The following is a 26,729-nucleotide window of genomic DNA, read 5'->3' on the forward strand; positions in this document are numbered from 1 at the left end:
CATAAGTCATACCCCTTAATGGAGGCACAGAACAGTAGATGTCAGCGAGCCCGTGGCCTCACTTTACAGGGCTGCACATCAAGGCCCAGAGAGGGGAAGGGGCTTACTCGAGACCACACAGCAAACCCGTGGCAGAGCCTAGGACGGAACAGCATCTCCTGAGTCCTGCTACAGAGAGCCTGCTGTCAAAACTGTTTAGAACGACAGCAAATCCGAGTGGGAGGGGATTCCCCACCTGCCGGAGCAGCAGAGGCAGGAGTCACCCCAGAGACCCCCTGGGACACCCTGGTCTGGTTATATCTGATATTTGTTCATACTTTTGGAACCCACAGGGGACATGTGAGCACTTGGAGAGGGCTCCTTCTGAGGCAGTAGCTGGAAGCAGACTGGAATCCCACCCTACACCTGTGGAAACCTGCAAGTCCCCTCACCTCCTGAGCCTGGGTGAAAAATAGACTCAGGAAACTGACAAGAAAACACCTGGATGGGTGTGTGTGCATGCGTGCATGCACGTGAATCACCCAGCAGGCTGTGAGCGTTCAAGGAATGCAAGGGTCCCTCACGAACACCGTCACAGTGCTCACCCTTAGCCCCTCTGGCCCCTGGCTTGGCCCAGAGGAAGCCCAAGGCCAGCCATGGGTGACATCCCACAGCCACCCATGCAGAAAGAACCCACCTCTGCCCCCCAGGGCAGGCAGGTGAGCTCCAGTGCAATAGCTTGGAGCAGCACCACTCACTCATGGGACACGGTTCAGAGCAGCTCAGTGGCACTGTCTCCCCAGAGTGACCAGAGCAGCCATGGCCCGAGCCCTGAGCTTATCAGCACTTTCAAATATCAACGCACCGAGTGGATCCTTCCCATCAATGCTGGGGGAAAGGTGGCTTGGTATTCACTTCACTGACATCCAGAAAGATTGAGTTGCTTATTCACTTGACACACGTATAACAAGCACCTGCCATGTATCAGGTACCATCCGGAATAAGGTGTGCTTGGCCCTGGGGGTCCTCCTGGCCTTAAGAAGCACTGTGGTGGTTCACACACAACCTCTGAGTGAAATCCCAGTTTCACCACCATATGACTCTAGGGAGTCACTTAGCCCACCTGTACCTCAGTTTCCTTGGCTGTAAATGGAGAATACTAGTGGTATCTACCCCATAAGGTTGTTCTGAAGATTAAATGAAATGTTATGGGTCAAGACTTAGAATAGCACCAGCACTAGTAAGTGTTCAATTAATATGAAGTTTTTGGGGCACCTGGGTGGCTCAGTTGGTTAAGCATCTGCCTTTGGCTCAGGGCATGATCCTGGGGTCCTGGGATCGAGCCCCACATTGGGCTCCCTGCTCAGTGGGGAATCTGCTTCTCCCTCTCCCTCTGCCCCTTCCCCTACTTGTGCTCTCTCTGTCTCTCAATCTCTCTCAAAAAATAAATAAAATCTTTTAAAAAAATATATGAAGTTATTGTTGACCTAGGGCCCAAGCCCACATCCCTCTGACCCCACCAGCCATGCTCATAGCTCAGACTGAGGCCAGCTCAATGTCTTTGGTGTGACCCAACAACAAAGAATCAGGACATGGGCTTCACGTTTTTCCTCCGCCAACTGCCATCTCAGAGCAGCCCCTGTGCCTCTCTGAAACTTGCTTTCTCCACCCAACGGTGGGCTGCTCTCCTGCTTCCCTGGGAGGAGCACCCAGAGTCCCGAGAGTCGCTGCAGCCCCCTGCCCACACCACAGAGAGCAAGCCTCCCCCAGCAGGGCAGAGGGCTGCAGCTGAAGCAGCCACACTCTGTTCCCCGCACTGGCGACCGAGATGGCTTGTGGCTGGTGCTGGGGAAGGGCTGGGCCCCGAGCCAGCTACGGTGCTTCTTGCTTCTCAGGAGATAATCCCAACCCTCCGTGCCCACTCACCACACACACCACTGACCGGAGGACAAGAGGTCACATGGGGATGCCCGGCGGGGCACCTTCTGCCAAGACTATCAGCGCAGGTGGCCTCAAGAAAAAGAACTGGACAAGAATCCAGACAGCCTGGGTACGTTGTCAATGCCACCGATGGCTAACCGTGTGGCTCTGGGAAGACTTTCCCAGACTTCACCTCTCTGAGCCTCAGCATCTGCATCTGTGAAATGGCCCCAGCCAGGCAACCCGCTTCACAGGGTGGCTGTGATGAGCTGGTGAGAAGGTGACATGAGAGGTGGTTTAGAACCTGAAGGGTGGGGAAGAGGTGAGGGAAGAGCAGAAGGGCCATCCTTTCCAACTCTAACTACACAGTCACAGGCAGAGATTTGCCCCCCACCCCCCCGCCCCGGAGCAGAAAGGCAACCCCAAGCCTGGACCAGCCAGTGTGGCCCAGACGGGCCCCAGGGCTCTCAGGGGAGAGGCTGGCCCCAAGCTGCTTTCTTCTCCTGCCCACCCTGCAGGCCAAGAGAGATCAAATCCCCGGCCACAACAGGCCCCATTGAAAGCTGGTAAATCTGCCCGAGGTGTGGGGTTACGTTACCAGGCTCCCGGCCACCACTGCCGAGCGAAGGGTCAGGCTGACCTCCTTCCCTCCCCGTAGGCCCCAGTCCAGGACCTGCAGGGCCGAGCCGGGAAGTATTCCAATCACCCGCCGCATTCCCAGGCAGCAGCCTCCTCTGGGAAATCAGCGAGTGGACAGTGGGATAAAACCGTTGCAGAGGCCAGAGCCATCCCAGGCTGCCCACCAGGGACACAGGCCCCCGTCCTCAGAGTGGGGTGCGGAGCTAAGACAGGCAAGAGCCCCCAGGATAGAGTATTAGTGGGATTTTACTGTGTGCCTGGCACAGCATCCTGCACTTTACCCGTGTCCGCCTCCTTGGTCCTCACAGAAGCTCTGTGACACAGATGCTATTGTCATCTCTATTTTACAGAGGATACAACTGAGACTCCCAGAGGTTAAGGAGATTTCCCAGAAACACCAGGATTGGAACCAAGGACCAAGAACCCAGTGACTCCAAAGTCCACTTACCACAAGAGCCACCCAAGAGATGGGTCACCCAAAAACATGCCCTTTGAGTCAGGGTAGAAATACCCAAGTGTGAAGGAAAAAAGTCTCCAGGAGCCATGGCTACTATTTCCAGCTCTCTGGGGACCACCAGGAGACAGGGGAGTAGCCTTTTCTCTCTGACTCTAAAGAAGACACCAGGAATAGTTTGGGACCTACAGGGAGACATTTGGCTCTGTCCAAAGAAGTCTCAGTGGACGCCTTTTAAATATTGTGCAATCATTTATTAAAAAAAAAAATGCAACAGGCTCCCATACCCAGCAGTAGATAAGCCCAGAGAGGCACAGAAATAAAATTAGAATTAACTTAAATGTCCAGCAGTAGGAGAATGGCTAAAACTACCGTGTATAAGAAAGAAAGAAAGAAAGAAAGAAAGAAAGAAAGAAAGAAAGAAAGAAAGAGAAGAGAAGAGAAGAGAAACGAAGGAGGAAGGAATTATGATAGCTTTCTAGGTAAAACCATGACAGATTTCCTAGATCCAACATTGAGGAAAGCATTTACACAGTGATCTGTAACCCTTCATTTATTTTTTTATGTAACCCTTCATTTAAACATGTACACACGCAGACACACACACATGCGTGTTATAATAGCACATCTTCCTCTAGGTTCTGTGAGTGGATGTATAGAGAAGTATCTAGAAAGATATATACCAAAGTAATAACCGTGATGATTGACCCTGCAGAGGAGGCTGGAATATTGTAGTTATGAAGGAAGATAGTACTTAGCTTTTTAAATCATATTGGACTTCGGTACAACAAAAATGTATCTGTATATTCCTTACATAATTAAAACTTAGTAAAACAACATAAAAAAGACACAGCAGGTTGCCTTGGAACCAATGAGCTGCTGGTCCCTGGAGGTATGCAAGCATCTGCGTTTGGGTGGAGTGATTCGAAAGAATTTGAGGAACACAAAGGCAGGTGGGCTAGCTGGCCTTCCAAGCCTCAGAGCCTCAGCCTCAGAGCTTTGTCAGGGGAGTGCGGGGGGGGGGGGGGGGGGGGGGGGGGGAGCCCTTAGTCTCTCTGCATCAAGAGTGGCTTTAAGGAAGCACTGAGCATCAGCTCCTGGAGCAGGGAGAGGCTGGAGGCCCTCGCCATGACCTGGGCAGAGATGCACAGACCAGTGTCTCCCTCTCCCCTTCCCCCCCTGTGACTCCTAGCCCCAGCCCCTGGGTCCCAGCAGCCCCCCAAACACTGGCCAGTATGCGTGGTGTTAACCTCAGACTCCCAGGGTAGGGGCTGTGTATCTGGGAGAACCTCACACCAAGGACAAGAGTTCAGGAAGGAAGAAGAAACGCTCATAAGGCTGATGGCTCCTGTGACACTGAGCCCAAGCCATAGCCATGCCACATGGTGAGCCCAGTCCCCAATAGGGTCAGCCCCAGCCCCAGCCAGGGCCCTGGCCCCTGACAATCTAACAAGCAAAGGTCAACTAAGCTCTTACCTTACCTGGCAAGACAGCAATGTGGTCAAGAAAAGAGCTGAGATACAGGCTTGGGTCCCAGCGTCTGCCCCTGACTTCTCATAAGACCTTGACAAAATCACTGAACCCCACAGCGCCTCAACCCTCTCATCTGCAAAAATGGATGGACAGTATCTAACTACCAAGCCTGCTGTATAAATACAATGAGATATCAGCCACATTAGCCTCTTTGTGGACTCCCACAAAATGTGAGGCCCCCAACCACGCCACGGACACTGAGAAAAGGAGGCGGTCACAACGGAGTTCCCAAAGCAGCCAGATGGGCTGCAAGTCTGGGAGCCCAAGGGCAGCCAGAAAGGGGCCCGTTTCTGACCCCAGGGCGGGGATCAGGAGGCAGCATGTAGAGGGATTCTCCAGGTGGAGAGGGACCCATGGGAGGAGACAGGACTGAGCCCGAAAGAGCAGTGGAGCCTTTCCTGGCCATTGTCCTGGGCCGAGGGCCAGGGTGCTCAGGGAGGGCAGGGAGCCACTGGCAGGTGCCAAGGAAGAGTACAGTTTCTACCTGAAACTAGGGGCGGGGACCCTGGGAGCTGGGCCAGAGAGTCCTTGCCTCACCAGTAGCCAGGGAACTGGGGCAGAGGCAGGCTACAGATCCACAAAGGGAAATTAGGAGGAGGAAGCGCAAAGCTCAGGCGCGGAGAGCCCAACACAGGCTGCAATGAGCCAAAGGGCTGGACGTGCCCCTGGGTCCTGGGCGCAGCCCTGGAGGATCCGATCTGGGACACAAAGTGGCATGGACCACACAGAACAGGCTCGGGGTGTCCTGTGATGAGAAGGGCCCTGGAGAAGCAAGGAGGTCCCACCCAGTGCTCTGAGAAAGGGCAGGCCCCAGAGCCACACGACCCCACACTGGGGAGACCCTAGGGTTATGGCAAGCACCGAGTCCAGTGTGCGGCCAGCCCAAGGCAGAGAGCCAGAGAGGTCCGAGGACTCCAGCCTGAAGCCTCCGGACACAAGCTAGGCCACTGTCAAAACCAGAGCTCTTCGGTGACTGCTGGCGCTGAAGCCAGGACCCAGCCGGGCTGCAAACGCCTCCCAACCCCATCCTGCAGGATCCCGGGCAGCTGGACTCCCCCCTGAATGGCAGCCAGACAGTCCAGCCTGCTGTGTGGGGCCCAACTGATGGGGAGCCCAGCCGATGGGGAGCTGCAGGGGGGGGAGCAGAAGGCTGGGCCACTCTGAGCAGGGGCCCCGAGGAGGAGGGTGTAGGTGGGGCTGGCAGGAGAGGCGCTTCCCACAGCTCCCTCCCTGCAGGCCGGCATTCTCCGTGGACCTGTGGCCACATGCAGGCCCAGGCACACCAGTGGCTGTTCCCAGCAGCCCCCAGCCAGGGAGGGCTGGCTTCTCTCCTCCCCAGGCCGCACCACGGCAGCAACTCCCCGCCACCACGCTGTCTGCTCACCTGCGCTGGCCCGGGATGGGACACCAGCCATCCCTCGCCTCCTGGGCCAAGTGTTCGCTCCTCAGGCCACACGTGCGGGCCTCGGCCCTGACCCAATGGACGGTTCGAGGAGGAAGCTGTCCACTGCTCACCTCCTATTCAGACCCCACACCACATCACACACCAGGCCCTGTGCCGGGCCAGCCCCCACCCCCACCCCATCCTCAGATCTCCGCCTGGTCTCCTCCTGCCCACGCTCCCTGGTGTGGCTCTGGACTCCTTGGGGGCAGTCGCCCCCCCCCCCCCCCCCCCCCCCCGCCTCCGACAGCTCACAGCCCTGGCTGCATCAGGCAGGAGGATAAAGGGGCTCCGCCACGGCCAGCCAACCACACCAGATGCCAACCTGCTGACCAGGACGGCCCAGGAAGGCCTGCTGCTCGCACCCGAGAACTGCCTGCCTGTCCAGCCAGGACCAACTTGGGGGCCTCCAGGCAGAAAGCACCACCACGGGGGCTGGCTGCCTCGGGAGGGACAATGACAGGCCCGCTCCCCAGCAACTTAGCCCGCAGGCACCAAGAAACAGCCGTCCTTGAAGGCTGAAGATGGAAGCAACCACCACCTGGATGGCCCTTTCGGCCACTGAGAGCACCTCCCCGGCTGTGACTTTATCCCCCACCTCAGGACCTCTGTCTCCAGAACACTCTGGTCACTTACTTCCTCCAAGTCCCGCCTCAGCCTGGCAATCAAGGCCCTCCCAGTCTGGCCCTAACCTGCTTCTCCAAGGCCATCTCCTCCACCTCTTCTCCAAACACCCGAGACCGCTTGCCCTTCCCTGAACCGCCCTATCCTCATGCTGTCTGCCTTTGCACATGCTGTTCCCAGGACCTAGACTGTCCAGCCCTCTTCCTCCACCCGGCAAACTTCTACTCTTCCTTCACGGTCCAGTGCCATGCCTCTTCCCCTGGGAAGCCTACCAGGCTCTCCCTCTCCCACCGCTGGTGGCAGAACGACTTGCTCCCCTCCCCCGCCACATCCTCCAGCAAGTAGGGCATTTCCTACCTTCAATCACAGTTAGGATCTGGGCCAGAGCTGCTCACACTATTTGTGGTAGAGATTTTTTTTTTTTAAGTTTTCCAATCTGTTGCCAACTGAGGCTTTTGTAAATTACAACTAAAAAATGGCTCAGTGGGCAGCCCCGGTGGCCCAGCTAAGGTGTAGCGCCGTCTTCAGCCCAGGGTGTGATCCTGGAGACCCGGGATCGAGTCCCACATCAGGCTCCCTGCACGGAGCCTGCTTCTCCCTCTGCCTGTGTCTCTGCCTCCCTCTCTCCCTGGGTCTCTCATGAATAAATAAATAAAATATTTAAAAAACAAATGGCGCAGTGATGTCAAGTTGTGATACGAGTTTTTTGACACTCTCAGCGTTGTAACTATCTCTGCTGCAGACCAGCGACACGCAGCTCACGGATGGGCGGGGGGCCGCAGACCACCCTCTCTGGGTACAGGGCTCATCAAATCATGTGTTTCTGTTTGGCCCTCCGGAGCCCAAAGGGGAACTCCACGAACGTCTCCTGACCCAAAAATGGACGGGAAGGTCCCAACAACGGAGCCACACCGGGAGGCACCTGTGCCAGGCTGTGCTGCCCATTTCTCAGGCGAGCACAGAGAGGCCGATCGGCCTGATGCCACAGCTGGCCCATGCTGTAGTTTCTCGGTACTACTCAGCGTCACAGGGGCAGGCGCTTGGAGCCTGCAAGCCTCCCAGACCACGCTCCCTCCTCCCTCCCAGCGCAGCCTCCCACAGCAGTTCCCAGTACAGTGACAGTGAGGCAGCCCCCAGGCAGTAGAGAAAAGCTCCGTTCTGGAGTCAGCAGACCTGGGTTCGAGTCCCAGCTCTAACCGTTCATAGCTGTGTGGCCTTGGGTAAGTCACTTCACTTCTCTGGGCCTCACTTTGTCCTCCATAAATGGAGGCTACTGACACCAGCGTGATGGGGCAGCGCACTGCTTCAGACACGGCCCGTCTACACGTACGAGGTTCGCTCAAGTTTGGCTATTCTGATGTTTTTTATTATTTATTTATTTATTCTGATGTTTTTAAAGGCCTGGATCACCCAGCCCAAAACTTGGCCCTGTATCCTCCCTTTCTGCTTCTCCTCTACCCAAGGCCCAATGTTCTTTTTTTGGGAGGAGGTAAACTCTTCCCTGGCTGCCAAGTTTGCTGATTTCCTTTGAAGATTTCACCGCCTTGAATCCCCCTGCCCCAGTCTAAGCACCTGCCCCTGCCCTTGGGACACCTTGAGCCTCTGACCTCTTCACCTCCTCTCTAAATACCAGCCTCCCTGGCTGGTCTGGCTTCTCCTCTGGGGTACGGCTGTCCTGTACCTGTCCTGCAACAACTCCGCCCTGTTTGGGTTGGGGCACGGAAGGGCTGGGCTGTGAGGTCAGGACCAGGCCTCAGCTTGCAAATGCCTCCCCCACCTCCACCCGCCACCAGAGCACCCTCCCTCCCTGTACCTTGGGCCATGACAATGCTGAGTCCAGCCGGGCTGGGTCCCAGTCAGCCGCCCCCACGAAAGGCTCACTCCCTGCTGGGGCCGAGGGTCCGCTGGGCTGCTCCCCATGCCCCTCGGCTGTCCCAGAGCCTCCCAGGTCGGCCATCTCCATCCCATGAGCATCGGGCAGCAGGATCCCTTCCCGGCCCTCACCCCTTTCCCTTGGGGAAAGTGAGAGATAGTGGGAGAAGCCACTCTGGGAAAGCTGACACTGTGGGGGTGGTTCCATATTTACTTGCTTGGTGACGTCCATACCAGCCCAGCTCGGTGCCCAGGTCAAGCTGCTCGTCTTGTCTGCTGGTCTCACTCTGGCCCCCAACCCGGCCATGAGCCCAGGAAGGAGAAGCCCCACTGGCCACGACCCCCTCCCCACCCCTGCCCTGACACGCACATTTCCGGGGGTCTGCTCAGGGAGGGGTGAGCTGCTGCCACTGTGGACAGTCAAGCAGTGACCCCACAGCCTCTCCTTTTGGAGAGCAGGATTTGGAGACGGGGCCAAAAGTCCTGAGAATTCCCCATCCTGTTCTGACGATTGCAGGAGGATGGTGGGTGCAGAGGAAGGGTCCCAGATTTGGGGTTTAGCTTGGTCACCCCCTAAACGGTACAACCTCCACCATACGGCTTCCCCTCTGTGGGCCTCCGTTTTCTCAGCTCTAAGATGGGAGACATGAGCACCGGGCTGCCAGCCTCACGGGCTATAGACAAGGGATCTGGGAAAAGGTGAAGTTGGGAAGAGTCCCTGTTGGCCTTATGGGTCGAGTTGGGGAGGTTGGAGAGAGTGGTGGAAAGGAAAGCCCTAGAAGGCTCTGAAGGCTCCAGAGGCCCAGGTGTGCCTTTGCATGCAGGGTCTCCACCCCTGGGCACCCACTGGGGACCTGAGGCTGATGCTGGGGAGCAGGAGAGTCAGCAGCCTTCTGCCGTGATCCCCTTTCCACTTCTCCCTCACCTCACCCTGTGTCATTTCTTTGGAGACCCTTGGTCTGTCCCAGTGTGCTTGCAAGTTCTCACCCATGAGGTTCCCAGGTGGGGAGAGGGGCCTGGAACCAGCTGTGTAAACCGAGGGCTTATAAATCAAATCCCACATTTACAGCACCCAGGAAACCTGCTGGGAATTGTTACAGGACACAGGTAGGCGACCCCTAAAGCTTCTTTTATAAATGTGGGTTTCTCAGAGTGATTGGAAAGATTAGATTATAGCTGTGTGATCTAGAGCTAGTCACTCAACCTCTCTGAACTTGACTGAGCTTCCTCATCCACAAATGGAGGTCGAAGACGCCTCATGGGGCACAATATGTGTTCCTCTTAAATTTGGTCATGAGAACAGGGAGGAAAAAAATGTCTTCCAAAGAATGTAGCACAGGACTGATATGACTGTCTCCATTTCTAGAAAGGGAAACTGAACTCCTTGACCTTCTCCAAGCCTTCTGCGTGCCCATGCCTTTGCGCAAGCCATACCCCACACCAGAATGCCTCTCCCTTCTTTGCTGTCTGTTCACCCTTCAAAAGCCAGATCAAAGGCCGCCTCCTCCTCCAGGAAGCTTTCCCTGACTTAGAGTCAGTGGCCATCTGCCTTGCACCCATCTGCTAGAATCTGTAATTGTCTAGTTAACTGCTCACTTCCCACGTTGGTCCTTGAGTTCTGTAGGGGCAAAAACTGGGTTTGACATACACCTCCGAGCCCAGCACAGTGTGCCCCGACCTCCTGATGAAGGCGGGGAGGGCTGAAAGATGCCCCAGGCCTCCCCTCTTACAGAACCTCAGCCAGGGACGCTACCACGAGTGCGGCTGCACCGCGTGAACATCGGGCTTTCCAACACAGATACAAATCTGCAATAGGAAACAGGCTTTTTAAAAATAACAGCATATTTTTCTTTTTTCTTCATTGTTTTTTTTCTTTCTGCACGGCTTATTTTTCCGGCACAGCCCCTGGGCCAGCTGCAGGGAAGCCTCTCCTAGGCCCCACTCTGAGACCATGGGGCTCCAGGGCCTCCAAGAACTCTCAGGCCCCAGCAGGGGTGGAGATGCACCAGATGGTTCTAGACTGGCCCTGGCACCAAGGCCACCAACGAGCTCTGAGCCAGCAACCCACTCGCACAAACCCCAATGTTAGGTGGGTGTTACCTCCTAGAAACATATTCCCCAAGAAGGGTTTTATAACCCCATGTGGCATTTCCAAAGGCAGGTCTGGGGTTCCCTGCTCTCATTCTAAGAGGGCATCCCTAAGGAGGTGGCATCAGAGTGCCAGGGTTCCAATCCTGGCCATACCACTGTGCAACCCTGGATCCTTTAGTCCAGCTCCTGAGGCCTATTTACCCAACTGTGAAATGAAAATAACAATATATACCTTGTGGAGTTGTTTCCTGCATAGAGACATGCTCAGGACCATACGTGGCACACATTTAGCCCTCAATAAACATTTGCTGCCTTCATCATCATTATCTTCGCCATCCCTGGATCTCCTATTCTGTGGCTCCTTCACTGAATCATATACTCTCCAGATCAGCAGAAGCCTCAGGGTTTGTTAAATCTCACCCTCTTGCCCTCTTGGAAGGTCCTCTCCTATCTCCCAGCAACATGGTCCTTCTGGAGCACGGACACCTGTAAGGATGGGGAGCGTAACACCTGTACTCTACAGGCCAGTCAGTTTGCCCGCCAGGGCTGATGCCTCCTTCCCTGCCCTGACACCCGGGAAACAGCATTCATCTATTCTGTCCTTTGCCCCCCAAATACAGCGAACCCGCAGTCAGTGCTCAGGAATTCTTTGGAAGAGCAAGTCTTGTGTGCAGATACTGGAAATACAGCAGCACACACAAGCCAACCCAGGCCCTGTACCCGCAGAGCTCCTGGTGTGATGAAAGGGGGAGACCACCGTCAATAATCATATCCACAACTGTAAAATCACTACAAAGACGAGTGCTGCAAAGGAGAGGGACGTGGGGCCATGAAAAGCTGTAATGGAGTGTTTGATCTAATTAGGGGGGCTTCCTTGAAGAGGTGATGTGGAAGCTGAAAGATGAAGGATGAGGAAGCCGAAGCAGGGGGGATTGCGGGGCATGGTCAGGGCCTAGGGGAACAACATGAGGAAAGCACCATGTCAGATGGGACACGGCAAATGGAATTATGCAAAACAGTGTCCCCACGGGGTCTGGAGGGCAGCCCCAGTTTTTCTGTCTTTCTCCTAACAGCAATGGGAGTCCCCGAAGGTTTTTCAGGCAGGGGTTGATAGATTCACATCTGTTTGTCAAAAGGGTCACCATGGCTGCTAAGGATGAGCCTTCCCGAGTCCCTGTGTGTGTACTTGTCTCTGCCCGGAATGCTCCTCCAGTCCTTGTACCAGTCAGGTGAGGCCAGGCTATGCTGTGGTAACAAACAACCCCCAAATCTCAGTGGTTGAAACAGCAAAAGTTGAAATATCACTAGAGCTGCACGTCCATTGTGGGGCACCAGGGGGCTCCATCCCACGCGGTGACACAGGGACCCAGGCTAGCAAAAACAGCCACCATCCCACTGACCGCTAGTTGCCACACCACAGGAAAAGAACACTCTGGAGGGTCTTGCGCCAGCCACTAAGTGCTTTGGCCCAGAGTGATTTGTGTCCCTGTAGCTCACAACTCACAGGCCCACAACATGGCCCCACCCAAGTACAAGGGCACCTAGATCCAATCCTACCCTGTGCCTGGGTGAGCTGGAAATGTCTAAGGATAGGTTAAAGGACCATCGGACGGACACTCTCCCACTCCGCCTCACCCTTTGCTAGCCTTAACTCATTCATTAGGTGGCGACTGTTTCAGTATTCCAGAAGGAAGGCCGGTACAGGCAGGAAAGAATAAGACAGGGAGTGCAGCGAGATCCAGAAGAGGGTACGAGATGAGGCCAAGGAAGCGGCCGGGGCCAGATCACTCCAGGGCTTTTAGATCAGGGTGGCATTTTGGTTCTTTATCCCAAAAGCGACTGGGAAGACTTGTTGGTGTTTTAAGTGAGAAATATGAGTCCTGATGTGATCTCTTTTGGAACAGATCACTCTGTGATGTGGAGACTGGCACGGAGGAGAGGCTACAGGTGGACAGTTAGAGGAGACTCTGAATGTTGTCCTGGAGGAGAGCTAGGAGGCAAGGGACAGCCTTGGATGCCATGTATTGGTCATGACAACGATATAGCCAAGAGGACAGGCCAAGGAGGCAGCTGTAGAAGCACGTATGACTTGTGACTCCTAGTCCAGTGGTCTTTACTTCCTTCATACTTGCCAGTGACCTAGAACCAGGGAAACCCTGCTTCCCCATCCAAGTCCCTGTGAGGAAAGACTCAGATAATTGAAGTCATACTCAACACCAAGAACACATTTATGCAACACAGGAATCCAAGGGGCCTAGAGGACAGAACTCTAACTCATGCCAACATGGTATCTGAGTGATGGTTGTAGTAGCTGATCAGGGCTCTTGGGACAAGGGAGGGGAGCCCTCATGATGGAGAATGTCATTAGGGAAGAGAACTAGCTCCTGCCCCAGCTGCTCCTTGGAGGCCCTGTCAGTTTGGAATCGGATGGTCCCGGGTGGGGCCCGGCAGGCAATTCTGATATTCCCCGGGGGATAGCATGTTCCCAATAATCCCAGACAGACAACACTTCTCAAATCATGTGTGGAGCATGCACCAGGCATTTTCTCTCTATCGCTTTTAATCTCACAACTGCCTTGCCAGACAGACTGTGTTGGTCCCATTTTCGGGATGGACAAGCAAGGTTCAGAGAGGTCAAAGATAATTGTGCCAAACCCAAAGCCATGCAGGTATGCAGTAGAGGGGAAAGGACTCCAGTAGAGAAACCCCTCAGTAAACTAAACTGACCAGCTCGGGCTCTTCCCAGCAGGTGTTCAGACCCGTGCCCACACAGCACTCTGCCCACCTCTCAGAGAGCTGGTGGGTGAAGACCATGCCCCTGCCTCACAGGTAGGGAGACCACAGCCTGTTCCAGACTCCAGCCAGCAGACCTCACACCCCCAACACCTCCCTTCCTCTCAAGGGTCCTATGGTCAAAGGCAAGCTTGGGTGTCCAAGGCATCAGGCTCGGTGGAAAATTCTTTTGCTCCAGCCCAGACCAAAAAACCCCTAAGTTTATCGGGTTTCCAGGCATCGAGCGCAATCTCTCATTATTGCCTCCTGTCCCTGAGCACAAAGAACTGGGTGTGTATCCTCTGAGCCACTCTAAATTATATACCACAGCCTCTCTCCACACGAAGCAAACGTCTAAGAAGAGAGATTTAACATCTTTCCCCTTCTAAGTCCCGGCCCAACCCAGGGGTCAAGCCCCTATGGCCCAACCCCGTCCAAGACACAGTGCAACTTTCCAGCCAGCATCGCCCAACGCTCCGGGAACGTGTATTCTCCTAGCAGCGACTTGCCTTAAGGGCGAGCTGGCCTTGACCGGAGAAAGGTCACTGGCCGCTAAGTTTCTGCAGTTTCTGCAGGCGAGAGCACCTTGGGGACGGCGAGTGGGGGAGGGAGGCCACACTCCGGGGAGTCGACACCGCAACTAAGACTTAAAATACATCAAAGAGCCGGCCTCCGGCCCCGCCGCGTTTCGCGGGAAACCGAGGGCTGCGCCGGCAGCGGCCCCGCCGCCTCCCGAAGGGCCCGAGCCCCCCACGCCCGCCGCGGGCGCCGAGCCGAAGGCGCCCCGAGAACTAGGCCAGCGGCCGCCCCGCGCCCTCGCGCCCTCGCGCCCTCCCGCCCTCGCGCCCCGCCCCGCCCGTGTCACCGCGTTCTCATTCCGAACGCCCGGCCCGGGCCGCCGCTCCCATTGGTCGGCGGCCACGTCCGTCAGCGGGCGGGACGCCGGCGCAGAGAAAAGGCTACATTGTAACAAGGCGAGCGAGCGAGGAGCGAGCGGGGAGGAAGGAGGCGGAGGGGCGGCCCCCGAGTCCCGCAGCGGCGGCGGCGGCGGCGGCGGCAGCTACCTGCCGAGGGTTAACCCACCTCCGGGCCGGGACGAGCCGCCCCCCCCACCCCCGGGCCCCCCGCGCCCGCGCCGCCCGCGCCCCCCGCGCCGCCCGCGCCGGGCCCCCGGCCGCCCGCGCCCCCCGCAGCCGCTCGCAGCCCCTGCACCGGCGGCCCCCGCGCTCGCTGGCAAACTGCCGAGCGCTTTCCGAAGCCATTTTCAATGGCCACATTGGCTACCGGGGCTGACTCACCTTCCCGGGAATGCTGCGGCAGCCGCGGGGCCCGGGCGGCGCGGGCGGCCCGGCGGGCGGCTCGGCGGAGGCGGCGCGGCCCCGGCTGGCGGCCCCCGCGGCGGGAGCGGCCGCGCTGCGGGCGCGCTGGTCCCCGGCGAGGCAAAGTTTCAGCGCCAGCCTCGGCGCGGCGGCGGCGGCGGCGACTCGCTGCTGCTCTCCTCCCCTGCTTTGACCACCATCTTATTAGTACAGGAAATGACATGGAAAACGGAAGAAAGCGGCGTTTGGGGCAGACGCGGACCCCCCAATTCAGGGGCCGGAGCCGGGACTCAGCAGCCGCGTCCCAACCCGGCCCCGGAGAGAAGTCCCGGGGCCCCCCTCGGCCCCCGCCCCGCGCGCTGGCCCGGAGGGGGGAACCTGGCTCCTCGAACCCACACGGAGGCGGCGAGTTTTATAATCTAGCCCGCGGAGAAACCGAGAGAAAAAAATAATAAAATAAATGAAAAAAGAAAAGGTTAAAAGAACTTTCGAACTGGGACACTTTTTTTCTTTCTTTCTTTTTTTTTTTTTTGGTTGGTTGGAATTAAAAGTTCTAGAATTTTAAGAAGTCATTCCGTGGGGGGGCGGGGGGGGCTCCCCGGCTCTCCTGGCCCCGAGGCTGCCCGCGCTGAACAGGATGGTCCCGGGGAATGAAGGCGTTGATAATTTTAACCCTTTCGGGACACCCCGCCCAGAGCAGCGGGCCCCCGCCGGGTCCCTTTTAACCCTTTGAATGCCCAGCAGTTTGCAGACACGAACTAAAGTTGTAAAGCGGGAGACCCGCTGTGAGCCCAGGGTATGGAAGGGACTGGGGGGGGGGGGGGGGGGTTCGCTCGAAATGTTAACCGTTTCGGTGGGGCTGCGGTTTCCAGTGGGAAAGCTCATTCGCACGTGAGCTTCACATCGAAATTCGTTGGAGGCTTTGAGATTCTGAGAATCGGGCCCGGCTGGTCCCCCCCGGCCGACTTGGGAAAGACGTTTGTTGAAGCCGCGCGCGGTGGCTCGGTTCCTCAGTTTCTCCATCTGTGAATGGGACTCAGTGTCACGGAGACACCAGGTAGCCAGGGAAAGGTGGGGCGGAACGTTCACAGACACAAAAGTGTTGGGGAGGCGGAGACGCTGCCTTCGGCGCCCACGAAGCCGGAGGGGTGGCGATGGGGGCAGAGGACACCGCGGGATGGCGTAACCAGGACAACCATTCCCAAAATAACCCCGTGCTCCTGGCATTGTCTGCAAGGCTGGTTGGTGGCGGAACGGCAAGGTCTCCTGCCCCGGGAGGCTGTGCGACGCCGGCTGGAACTCGGGAGCCTAACCGCACCCCACCCCCCGCGCGCCCCCAGTCGGAGGTGCTTGGAGGGGTTCGGTCCCACGAAGGCGCCGAGGTGGGGCGCTGCCCAGTGAGGGCGCCCCCTCCCCGCCCCCTCAAAAAATCCATCGCAGCCCTTGCAAGAGCTGGCACAGGCGGCCTCCGCTGGGTACCACCCCAGGGAGGCCTCCCCCCGGGGGAATGAGGTTCCCACTCAAGCTCGCTGCTGGCTGGGAGCCTGGCCCTAAGATGGGCGTCCACGGTCAGGTCCCGGAGTCTGGATGTTGGGGATGGGGGTGGGGTGTGCAAAAAACTTTAGGCACCACATCATCCTTCCCCCCCCTTAACTTTGACATCAAAAACACAGCTTCTTGGGATCCAATGGCTGTTACTAGCTGTGTGATCTTGAGTAAGTGACTTCCCTCTCTGAGCCTCAGGTCCCTCCTCTGCAAAGGGAGGCACCGGAATTGCCCTTGCTGCCTGCGGGCTCTGTGTGAGGGGCCATGAGAGTGTATTTAAGGGGCCCATCCAACACCAAGCTGCTCATAGTAGATGCTCAAGTAACAGTAGCAAATGCCACCATCATATGACATTCAATACAAATATAAAAGTTCCCAGAGTGTATATCTGTTCCACACCAGGCAGGGTATTGGGTACAGGGGAGTACCAAGATAGCGAAGCGGGTCCTTCAAGGAGGTCTCCATCTGGCCAGGAGATGGAGGTCTCACAGCTAACTGGAAACAGTTCCGTGGTGAACGCACACCCAGCTTCCCTAAGCATTATCCTGGAGGCCAAGTGCTTAGGCAGGGGAAGAGCACTGAGGAAGGAGCCGTTCATTCCCCTTGAGGAGCAGGGTCGGCCAGAGAAGTGATGTCAGAGGCATGCCTTTCGAGGGACCTGGAATTCCCAGCAGCAGTAGGGTGGCATTTCCAGAAGGTGAATAGCACAAGCAGAGACCCAGAGGCGGTGAAGTGCCCACGGTGTCTGACATGTGGTCCTCTGTGACCAGAGTAGAGAGTGGGTGGTGGGCAGAGGAACTGCAGATGAGGCCAGAAAGCCAAAAAAAAAAAAAAAAAAAAAAAAAAGGTCTGTAAGAGAATGAGCTGGTAAGTGAGGCAAGGAGGGAATTTTATCTTGTGGTGCCAGTTTTCTATTTAAATCTGTCCAGCCATTTGGCCCAATCTGGCTTCCCTTTGCCAGGAATACTTAGTCCCAAGGCTGCATCTGTGAAGTGGAACCTAGAGCGTTGCAGGCTGGGGAGCTGATGCTTCAAGTGTCATACTCGGAGAGCGTAGCCCCCTGCCCAGACCATGTAACCTGGAGCTCAGACTCTTCCTATGTGGGCTCTAGTTTCTTTCTGCAGGGCATGAAGAGTTTGGACCAGGGATCCCACAAAAAGTTCTGCCGGCAAGAAGTTGCCCCATAGAGACATAATCAAGACCAATGCACAGGAAGGAATCTGAAACAAAGCTGAGATAGTTGCTGGAACCATCTCCCAAGGGAACCCATGGCAACTCAAGGGTTGGCGCAGGTGCTCTGGATGAGTGTGGGCAGAAAGTGGCTCTGGGGTCTGAAGGTAATTGCCACAGACAAGTGGTGTTCACACGTGGTGTGAACAAGGCAGATCTTGTGAAGCTGGGCCTCAGCTTCCCTCTGTGGCTGAGTTGGGCCTGAAACAAAGAAACAGGGGTAGGGTGGGAGCTTCACCTGAATTCCCTGAAACCAGCAGAGGAGGGAGAGAAAGAGATTGAAGTGAAGGGAACACTGCACACACTTTTGGGACATTTCCATTTGACCCAACAATCCAAGGCAGATCTGATCATCACTATTTTTACAGACAGGAAAACCATGCTCAGAGAGGTTAAGAAAATTGCCCAAGGCCACACAGCTAGTTCGAGGTAGGATAAGATTCAAACCTGGGTCTGCTTGACTCCGTTGCTCAATGCCTTCCACTCTTGGACACTTCTCATTCATTGTCCTTTCCCATAATGCAGCTTTTCAACCTAATGGTTGGTAAAAATAGTTCCCAAATTTCTCTCTTGGGTCTATCGCACAAAAAGAAGTGACCAGAACTTTGTGATGTGAAGGCAGGTAGGTACCCCATGACCTCCCCTCGCAAAATATGTACTAACAAGCTGAGACTGAGATCCTCTAAGTGAACCAAGTTCAGCTCTTGGGAAAGAAAAGCTAATCTGAGACTTTCCTTACCCACTGCTAATAATGATACTGCAAAATATACATCCAGTGATACTAGCTAGCTAAATGCCCCCTGGATCATTAGCGATTCACTTCCACATTTGCTATAAAACAAGGATGTTGTTCATGGCATATACTGATAATCCCTTCTAAGCCCTCAAGGGAGAAATTTCATTCAGATTTAGTGCCTGGAAAAATCAAAACCTGAAAATCAACTGCATTTCACCCGTGGAACTGGCAAGCATGTCCTTTGCTAATAAGAAGAGCTCCATAACTGATCAGGTTTCCCTTTTTGCACTGGCTGCCAGGAAGCTCAGAGCCAAACTCCACCCCTCTTCCCAACAACTTTGGCTGTTGCTTCCTCCTCATTCACTCTTTCCCACTTCTAATCCAACTGACTCAGCTTTATTTCGTCTGTCCTCTATTAAAGATGTGCCCCCCTCCATTTTAATTGCAAGAAATCAACATTTAAAATAAATCTGCGTCTGGAAGAGTTTCTCAAGGGACCAGCATTCCACGGGCCTCGTGTTGAGCCAGACACGGTCCTCTTCTGGTCTGGTCTTGTCCACTTGCCCAACAGCTGAGGGATCCCTCTCTTGGAAGGAAGGAGGGACTGGCTTAAGACCAAGGGATTCCTCGCCCAGCTGCTGATGGTGGCTAAGACCTAATGCCCTGGGTCAGATGAGCATTGCTATTTTTTGCTCAACTGACAAACAGCTTGCCTCTCTCCTGCCAGCTCCCCAGGAAGCCCAAACCGCTATCCCCTACCTATTCCCTCCCCGAAAGTAGCCCCCATTATTTCCTCCTGTCACGACATGGCAGGAAACAGACCCCTCTTTTCTGCAGAAGCCAGCACCACTCACAACTGCTTAGGAAGCCTCCAGGTGATTGGGGTGGAGGTGGGGCTTCGTGGGGTGGCGGCAAAGGAGCCACTTCACCCCCTCAGGACTGGGAAGGCCACGCGGAGCAGAGGGGTCTGGACAGATGAAGGGACCAGGCCCACCAAGAGCTGAGAAGAGTTGCCCATGCAGGGGTCCGAAGCAGGACCTTGCCGAGGTGGCAGCAGGTCAGTGTGCCCAGAATGTGGCCTGGGTGGGGGTGGGGGGCACATAGGGAGGGAGATGAGTGGGGAAGGGCAGGGATGTGGACCATGCTTTCCCACAGTGTGGATTGATTTGAGGCACAGAAACCACTGGCAACCTTCAAGCCAGGGAGACGTGGGAACGGGTTTGTGTTTCACACAATCACCTAGGCTGCCATGTGACGACTGACATCTACGGAGTGCCAGGTGACAAGGTTGGCATCTCGTTTAATCCACCCCTCCTTAGAGAGGAGGCTGATGTGGACGCGTCTCTCTTTTTCTGGTTGCCCATCTGACGTCCCTTCCAGGGACTGGGGAACTACCCACCTTCCGGGGCTCGGTGGGGAGGCAGGGTGTGCCCTCCGCTGTGCCCACTGGAGAAGCTCAAAACACCCAAACTCCCTTTCCCGGTGCTGTGGGTGAAATGTCTGTGCCCCCCTCCTTGGTTCATATGTTGAAACCTAATCCCCAATGTGCTGGTATCAGGATGTGGGGCCTCTGGGAGGTGGTTAGGTCCTGAGGGTGGGGCTCCCCCCCGAATGGGACCAGCGCCCATCCAAAGGAGGCTCCAGAGAGATCCCCCGCCCCGTGCACCATGTGAGGGGATGGATGGAAGATGGTCATCTTTGAACCAGGAAGTGGGTTCTCACCAGATGCCACCCAATCCTGGACTTCTGCCTCCAGAGCTGTGAGAGATAATTTTCTTTTTTTCTTTTTTCTTTTTTTTTTTTTTTTTGAGAGATAATTTTCTGATGTTTGTAACCCACAGCGCCTTGGGAGATCGGTAAAAGCAGAAAAAGCAGATAAGGGGGAGACTTTGAACTGAGGGCTAGCTGTGGAGCCTTGTTCCCAAATTTGAGAATCTGGGCAAATCCCTGCATCTCAGGGGACTTCTTCTGTACCCTCTATCTATCCCTAAGTCTCTGTCTCCTCATCCCTAAATTGGGTTGGGAATGTTGCATTCAATCATCAACTGATAAAAGATGTTCCCGGTATTGCTCTTTTCTTCTAGTGCACTAGGGAACGGGAAGGAAGGAGAGGTGGAGACTGAGGTCTTGAGAGGCTGTTCTCCAGTCCCTGCCAACTCTAGGATAAGACTCCTGAATGCCACACATTCCTAAACCTGCAGGACCCCATGGAGATGGGGGAGCAGATTCAAGACTGCTGGGTGCAACCACAGCCAGACAGATTTCAGCCGAGGCCAAAGCAGGAGGGGAGAACTGCCAAAGAAATGGAACCACTCCCACAGCCAAAGGGTGCAAATAGTGAGTTTCCCGCCACTGGAGGTATGTAAGTCAGGGCTGGGGCTCTTGTGGAGAGAATTTATGCCCAGGTCAGGTCTCAGGTTTAATGAGTTCCAAAGTGCCCACCATAGGGGAATATGGGAATTATTCTCCATTCTAGGCAAGTGCAGGCACGTTGCTTGGTCGTAGGTACTGTCGTGAAGACAGCTCCAGGCCAGGAGTCAAGAGATGTGGGTTCTGGTCCTCCTCCTGCTATCTGGCTGCTGGGGGACTAGAGCTGGGTCCTACATCTGCTCCGAGCCTCAGTGGAGCAGTCTGTGAAATGAAAGACCAGCTTTCACATGCCGGTCCATGGAGACACCTCTGCCAGAGAAGAACTTCTCCCTGATTGTGGAGGAGACGAAAACCATAAGGTAATGTAGATAATTTCTTTTTTTTTTAATTTTTATTTATTATTTATGATAGTCACACAGAGAGAGAGAGAGAGAGAGAGAGAGAGAGACAGAGACACAGGCAGAGGGAGAAGCAGGCTCCATGCCCCGGGAGCCCGACGTGGTATTCGATCCTGGGTCTCCAGGATCGCGCCCTGGGCCAAAGGCAGGCACCACACTGCTGCGCCACCCAGGGATCCCTGTAGATCATTTCTTAAAGCAAATCTATTCAACTACAAGGATCTTATATTTGCGATTATGCATTCCCTATTATTTTGGTGTTAATGTTTTTCCCTTTATGAACTGATTGTAATCTCACATGCAAATGATGGAGGTAGCTTCGTGGGTTTTTTTTTCCCCCAGTGACCCTACTTGGCAAAATAAAAAGTGATCAAACATATAGCAATTAGTTTCCTCAATTTTTTGGAATGTCTACTAATACATGAAATTAAGAAATGCGAGAATCAGTAGAGTAGATAACTGCAAATAACCTTCAACATAGTTTTTCCTCTTTCCCTCTCTTCTTTCATGGACTCACTCATCCACCCATCCGTTCCTAAAACATTAAGACCTACTGCACACCGGATAGTACCCAAGAGAGCCACTTGTCACATGAAGCTCACAGGGACCCAGGCAAGACGAACATAAAGACACACAAACAAATGGATATTTAGGTTGGTTCATATTCTTCTCTTGTAAACATGCTGCAGTAAATGTCCTTACATGTCTATTTTGTGTGCATCTCTCATTATTCCCTTGGAATAAGTTCCAGAAGTGGAGTTTTAGGGTCAAAGCGTATGCCCAGCTGTACATTCTGAAGCAATTTTGCCAAACTACCCTCCGAAGATTGAACCAGTGTCAGTTCTCCTTGACTCAGGATGAGGGGGCTGGTTTCTCTACACCCTGAAATGTCACCAATATGCTTAATCTTCAAGAGTTTGATGCGCAAGTGATATGCTCCATTGTTGTTTTAAGGGACATGATTTCGTTAGCAAAATGAGCATATTTTTACATGTTTACAAATCTCTTGGACTTTTGTGAATTGCTTGATCATATCCTTTGTCTATTTTAAATTCGTAACCTTGTGTCTTTTTATTGATTTATAAATGTAGTTTGCGTATTAAGGATAGCAAAAACCTTTGTTTGAAATATATAATGCAACTTATTTTCCCAGTTCAGAAAATTTTTGTAAGCTTATTTATGATGTTCTTCACTATATGGAAATTCAAATGTTTTGTTTTTCCTTTTGTTTATGGCTTCGTGGGCATAGTTAGAAAGACCTTCTCCTGAAGGAAACTGTAAAGACATTGTCCTCAATTTTCTTCTAATTTACTTTTAATATTCTGTGTAAATATTCGACCCATCTGGAATTTATTTTGGCGCAGCTCACACTTGCCTCCAAATTCTTAAATTTTGTGCTTATATTGCTAGCTGTTGATGGATCAATTTTAGACATTATCTGTTGGTTTTTCTGACATGGTAGATGCGAGTCTTTAGTTCATTCACTACTTTAAATTCATTTTCTTTTCCCTGATGCCCGCCACCTACCACTGCCACAGGCTCAATTTGGTCAAATCTCAGTGTTGGGTTGTGTTCCTACTCTGTGTTTTCACTGTAATGACCACATGAGTATTGTGAGCTGCTGAGTCAAAGACACACTATAATTAAATTTCCTTTATTTTACAGCTTTTTGTTTTTCCTAGAGTTCATAACAGATCATAATAGGCTCATCTTTTTTTATTTGTTTTTTTTAACAGCCTAGATTTTATACACCCTCCAACACTGTAGAGAATGCCTTTCACTATAATTTTCAACATCCTCAAACTTGTTAGATTATAGAGCAGAGAGCTTTGTTTTTTCCTGGAGACATTTTTTTCTTCTAATAGGGATCAGCAAACCTTCAGAAAAGAGTCAGATAGTGAATCCTCTAGGCTTCGTGGGATACTTGTGGCCTCTGTCACATATTTTTCCCCTTCCCCTTCCCCTTCCCCTCCTCCTCCTCCTCCTCCTCCTCCTCCTTCTCCTCCTCCTCCTGCTTCTAAGTACTCTCCACACCCAGCATGGAGCCCAACGCAGGGCTTAACTCAGGACCCTGAGATCAAGACCTGAGCTGAGGGGATCCCTGGGTGGCTCAGTGGTTTAGCGCCTGCCTTTGGCCCAGGGCGTGATCCTGGAGTCCCTGCATGGAGCCGGCTTCTCCCTCTGCCTATGTCTCTGCCTCTCTCTTGTGTGTGTGTCTCTCATGAATAAATAAATAAAATCTTAAAAAAAAAAAAAAAAAAGACCTGAGCTGAGATCAAGAGTCAGATGCTTAATTGAGCTACCCATGCGCCCCTCTGTCACATATTCTTGTTATTTTGGTTTCTGGTTTCTGTGTTTTTTTTGTTTTTTGTTTTGTTTTGTTTTACAACCCTTTGTCCAGCATATTTAGAGATTAATGCATGCCATTGCTTGAACCAGCAGTCTGTTAATTTTTAGTATTGGGTAACATTTCATTCCATCAATATACCACAATTCCTGCCTTTTTACTGTACTTTCTGGGAGATGTCCAGGACCTTATCTTTCAACATTTAAGCTCTTTTTTAAAATGTTTTAGTTCTCATATTTTTAAATTTTTATTAAGAAACAGAGGAGTAAGAAACCTGTTCTTACAGCTTCCTTTATTTTTAATGGAGGCAACATTTTCTCTTCTCTAGGAATATTGCCCCATCCCACCGTTCTGTTTTACCTGCTTCTTTCCTTCCTTAACCTGATTTCTCCTCTGTTTATTGTGTTCTCTTTCATGTTGGGCTTTTCTTCAGATGTCCAGGGATACTTGGCTGCCTTTTTCCTTTTGAGAGTGGGGCCTAGGTGGGTGGATTTGTAGACAGGGCTTACTGGAAGGCTACAGTGAGTTGATCCCATGTGGACCATGTGGTGTACATCTTCCCTTCTTCGACAAACGGCAATCCTCCACTCTACCAGTGTGCATGTATGTGGGGGACAGAGGTGGGAGTTGGGATAATGGGTCTAGTCCAAGGTGACTTCAAAGTGATGCCAGGTCAGATGGACCCCTAATTTTGGACTTGAGTGGGGAGGAAGCTGGAAGTCTCCAACTTCTGCTTAAGCATCTGTGTGTGTGTGTGTGTGTGTGTGTGTGTGTGTGTGTTTTGGCTTTTGTTCTGTTTTTGAGAGGTGGGGGCAAGTAGAGGGAGGGGGAGAGAGAGAATCTTAAGCAGGCTCCATGCCCATTGCATAGCCCAGTGCAGGGCTTGATCGCACAACCCTGAGATTATGACATGAGCCAAAATCAAGAGTCAGACACTTAACCAACTGAGCCACCCAGGCACCCATGCATCTGTTTTTAATTCAGCACTTTCCCACCCTCCTCGTGCCTCGTGAAATCAAGTTAGAAGATTCCCTGTATCCATTTCTCTAGAGAAGGTATCTCTGGTGGTCTGCAGGTACAGGAGAGGGATAGCCCCTCAATTGCCATGAGGGGGGTTGGATGGGCCCTCTGGGGGTCTCAATGCTCCTTGCATAGGTTTTGAAAAAAGATTGCTGTATTTTCAGCCACAGGCTTCACCTTAACCTTCTGAGGGACCTGGTCCCTCCTATCCCTGTGCCTTTCCTATGGTTCTGGGTGAGCAAACTGGCTTTCTCCTTTCCCATGGCCCCCATGACCATTGATGGGTCACTGTTTGACCTCTACATGTGTGCCTTGATTTCTGAGGTGGACAAAGGTATAGGGAGTCTTAGGTGAGCTTTCCCCAGGTGCAAGGGGGCAAAGGCTGGCCGAGAAGTTTCCTTGAGGGGGCCTGGTCTAGCAAGCAAATTGGCACCACGAAGGGAAACAAAACAGCAATAATCACTGTACTAAGAAGATAATGTAAAAAAAAAAAAAAGATGCTAATTCTCATGTCAAAAAAGGCATTGATAAAATTTAGTTTTCATTCCTAATAGAAATTCCTACTAAAATAAGAATAGAAGAACATTTCCAAAATGTAAGAGATTATCAAAAACCTATAGGAAACATCATAAAAACAAGTGAAAAGCTGATGTCAGTAACAAACAAAGATGCCTGTTGTCTCTATTCCTTTTTTTTAAGAATTTTTTTGACTTTTTTTTTTAAGATTTTATTTATTTATTCATGAGAGACAGAGAGAGAGAGGCAGAGACACAGGCAGAGGGAGAAGCAGGCTCCATGCAGGGAGCCTGACGTGGGACTTGATCCTAGGTCGCCAGGATCACACCCTGGGCTGCAGGCGACGCTAAACCGCTGCACCACCGGGGATGCCCCTGTTGTCTCTATTCCTAATCAATATTGCTTTGGAGCTTCTAACGAATGTAATAAGAAAAGAAAATTAACTAAGATGCATACATATTTTAAAAAGGGGGGGAAATAATTATTTGCGTGAGATTCTTGTTCTATAAAAAAATCATGAGAATCAAGTCAGAACTATCATAAACTATGGGTGAATTTAGTAGGATGGCTAGTCAGAATATAAATTTACGAAAATCAATGGCTTTCCAGTAGACCAGCAAGGACAGTTTAGAAATAAATGTAATTTAGGATCTTTAGAAAGATCCTACTCACAATAGCCACAATACCTTGAAATAAACCTAACAAGAAATATGTTAGGTCCACAAGAAGCAAACTATAAAAGTTCACTGACGATCGTAAAAAAAAAGACTTGAGTCGGACAGAGAAATATACCACGTCCCTGAAGGAAAACTCAGTATTGTAGAAATGTCCATTCTGCTCCAATTATCCTATAAATGTAATGGCATTCCATCAAACTCTCAATGGCTTTCTCCCTCAAACCCATGACCCCAATCTAACCATGAGAAAAACATCAGGTAAACTACAAGAGAGGGGCAGTCTGTAAATACCCAACCAATACTCCTCAAAATTGAGGTCATCAAAAAGAAGGAAAGTCTGAGAAACTGGCAGAGCCAGGAGGAACCCAAGGAGATATGATAACTACAGTAAGGTTATATCCTGGTTGGGATCCCACAGCAAAACATCTGCAGGTGAAAAACCAAGGGAATCTGAATAAATGATGGATTTCAGTTAATAATAATGTATCAATATTCATTCATTAGCTATAACCAATATATCATACTAATGTACACATTGATCACAGGGGAAGCTAGGTGAAGAGTATATGGGAACTCCGTAATATCTTTGCAATGTTTCTGCAAATCTGAATTTTTTTTAATAAAACCCATTTGAAAAATCTCAATGGGATATTTTTGAGGGAGGCAGACTGAAGGTGAAACTTTCAGCTTTATTCTAAATATTACCTAGAATAATAATTGGATGCTGACAGGACAAGATTTCCCTTCCAAGAGTCATGGGTGCCTACCAAGTTAAGGAAGTTAAGATGAAGTGAAGAGAATTCCATCTCCTCTCTTGAAGATTAGCTTCAAGCAACAACAAGAAAAAAAGAAACAGAACCCCAAACCCCCGCCTTGGGCAGAAGGAGGAGGCATCAGAAATCTCAGATCACAATGTAAGCAGATGGAAGGCAGCTGGAGGAAGGGATGCCTTATTGAGAAGCAAGAGTCAAATGATCTTTTCAATTTTGCAATATACCAGGAACATCTTCACAAATCCATAACCTTTCCCCTGTAATAGGGTTTATAATAGCTGCATTGTATTCAACATGTCTGGAGACATTCAGGTGTTGTCAAATTTTTGGACATTGTTGTAATAATGACAGTGACATCCTTGTGCACACATCTTTGTGTCATGACATTCTTGTGCGCACATCTTTGCCTGTTGGGTTCTAGGGATTTTCTAAGAATGAAATTACTGGGTAGTATGTCCGTTATTAAGGTTTTT

General features: G+C 52.3%; 1 protein-coding gene and 1 long non-coding RNA gene across 7 annotated transcripts in view; one reads left to right on the top strand and one right to left on the bottom strand.

The window, feature by feature from the left end:
• Positions 1–14,746, bottom strand: part of PRDM11 (PR/SET domain 11) — a 93,521-nt gene extending 78,775 nt beyond the window's left edge. The window contains exon 1 of one of the 4 annotated variants that reach the window (XM_025451951.3): positions 14,624–14,746. Coding sequence is in view for 3 of the 4 variants with exons in the window: in XM_035701248.2 (XP_035557141.1) it covers positions 8,404–8,769 (366 nt within the window). In the remaining variant the exon portion in view is untranslated. Of the gene's footprint in view, positions 1–8,403; positions 8,778–14,623 lie in introns of those variants that run through there. The other 3 variants (XM_035701248.2, XM_049096219.1, XM_035701249.2) reach the window with 3 other exon arrangements.
• Positions 14,747–15,236: 490 nt separating this feature from the next.
• On the top strand, positions 15,237–21,895 carry LOC112663268 (uncharacterized). 3 transcript variants are annotated; one of them, XR_007403391.1, is made up of 5 exons: positions 15,237–15,440; positions 19,093–19,212; positions 19,311–20,492; positions 20,661–20,884; positions 21,472–21,895. It is a non-coding gene; the product is annotated as an uncharacterized LOC112663268 (long non-coding RNA). The 3 variants fall into 3 exon arrangements; XR_004806521.2 differs by having other exon boundaries at positions 19,311–20,884; XR_007403392.1 differs by having other exon boundaries at positions 20,240–20,884.
• The last annotated feature ends 4,834 nt before the right edge of the window (positions 21,896–26,729 follow it).

The sequence above is a fragment of the Canis lupus genome, chromosome 18 (genome assembly GCF_003254725.2).
Source record: "Canis lupus dingo isolate Sandy chromosome 18, ASM325472v2, whole genome shotgun sequence".
NCBI classification, from domain to species: Eukaryota; Metazoa; Chordata; class Mammalia; order Carnivora; family Canidae; genus Canis; species Canis lupus.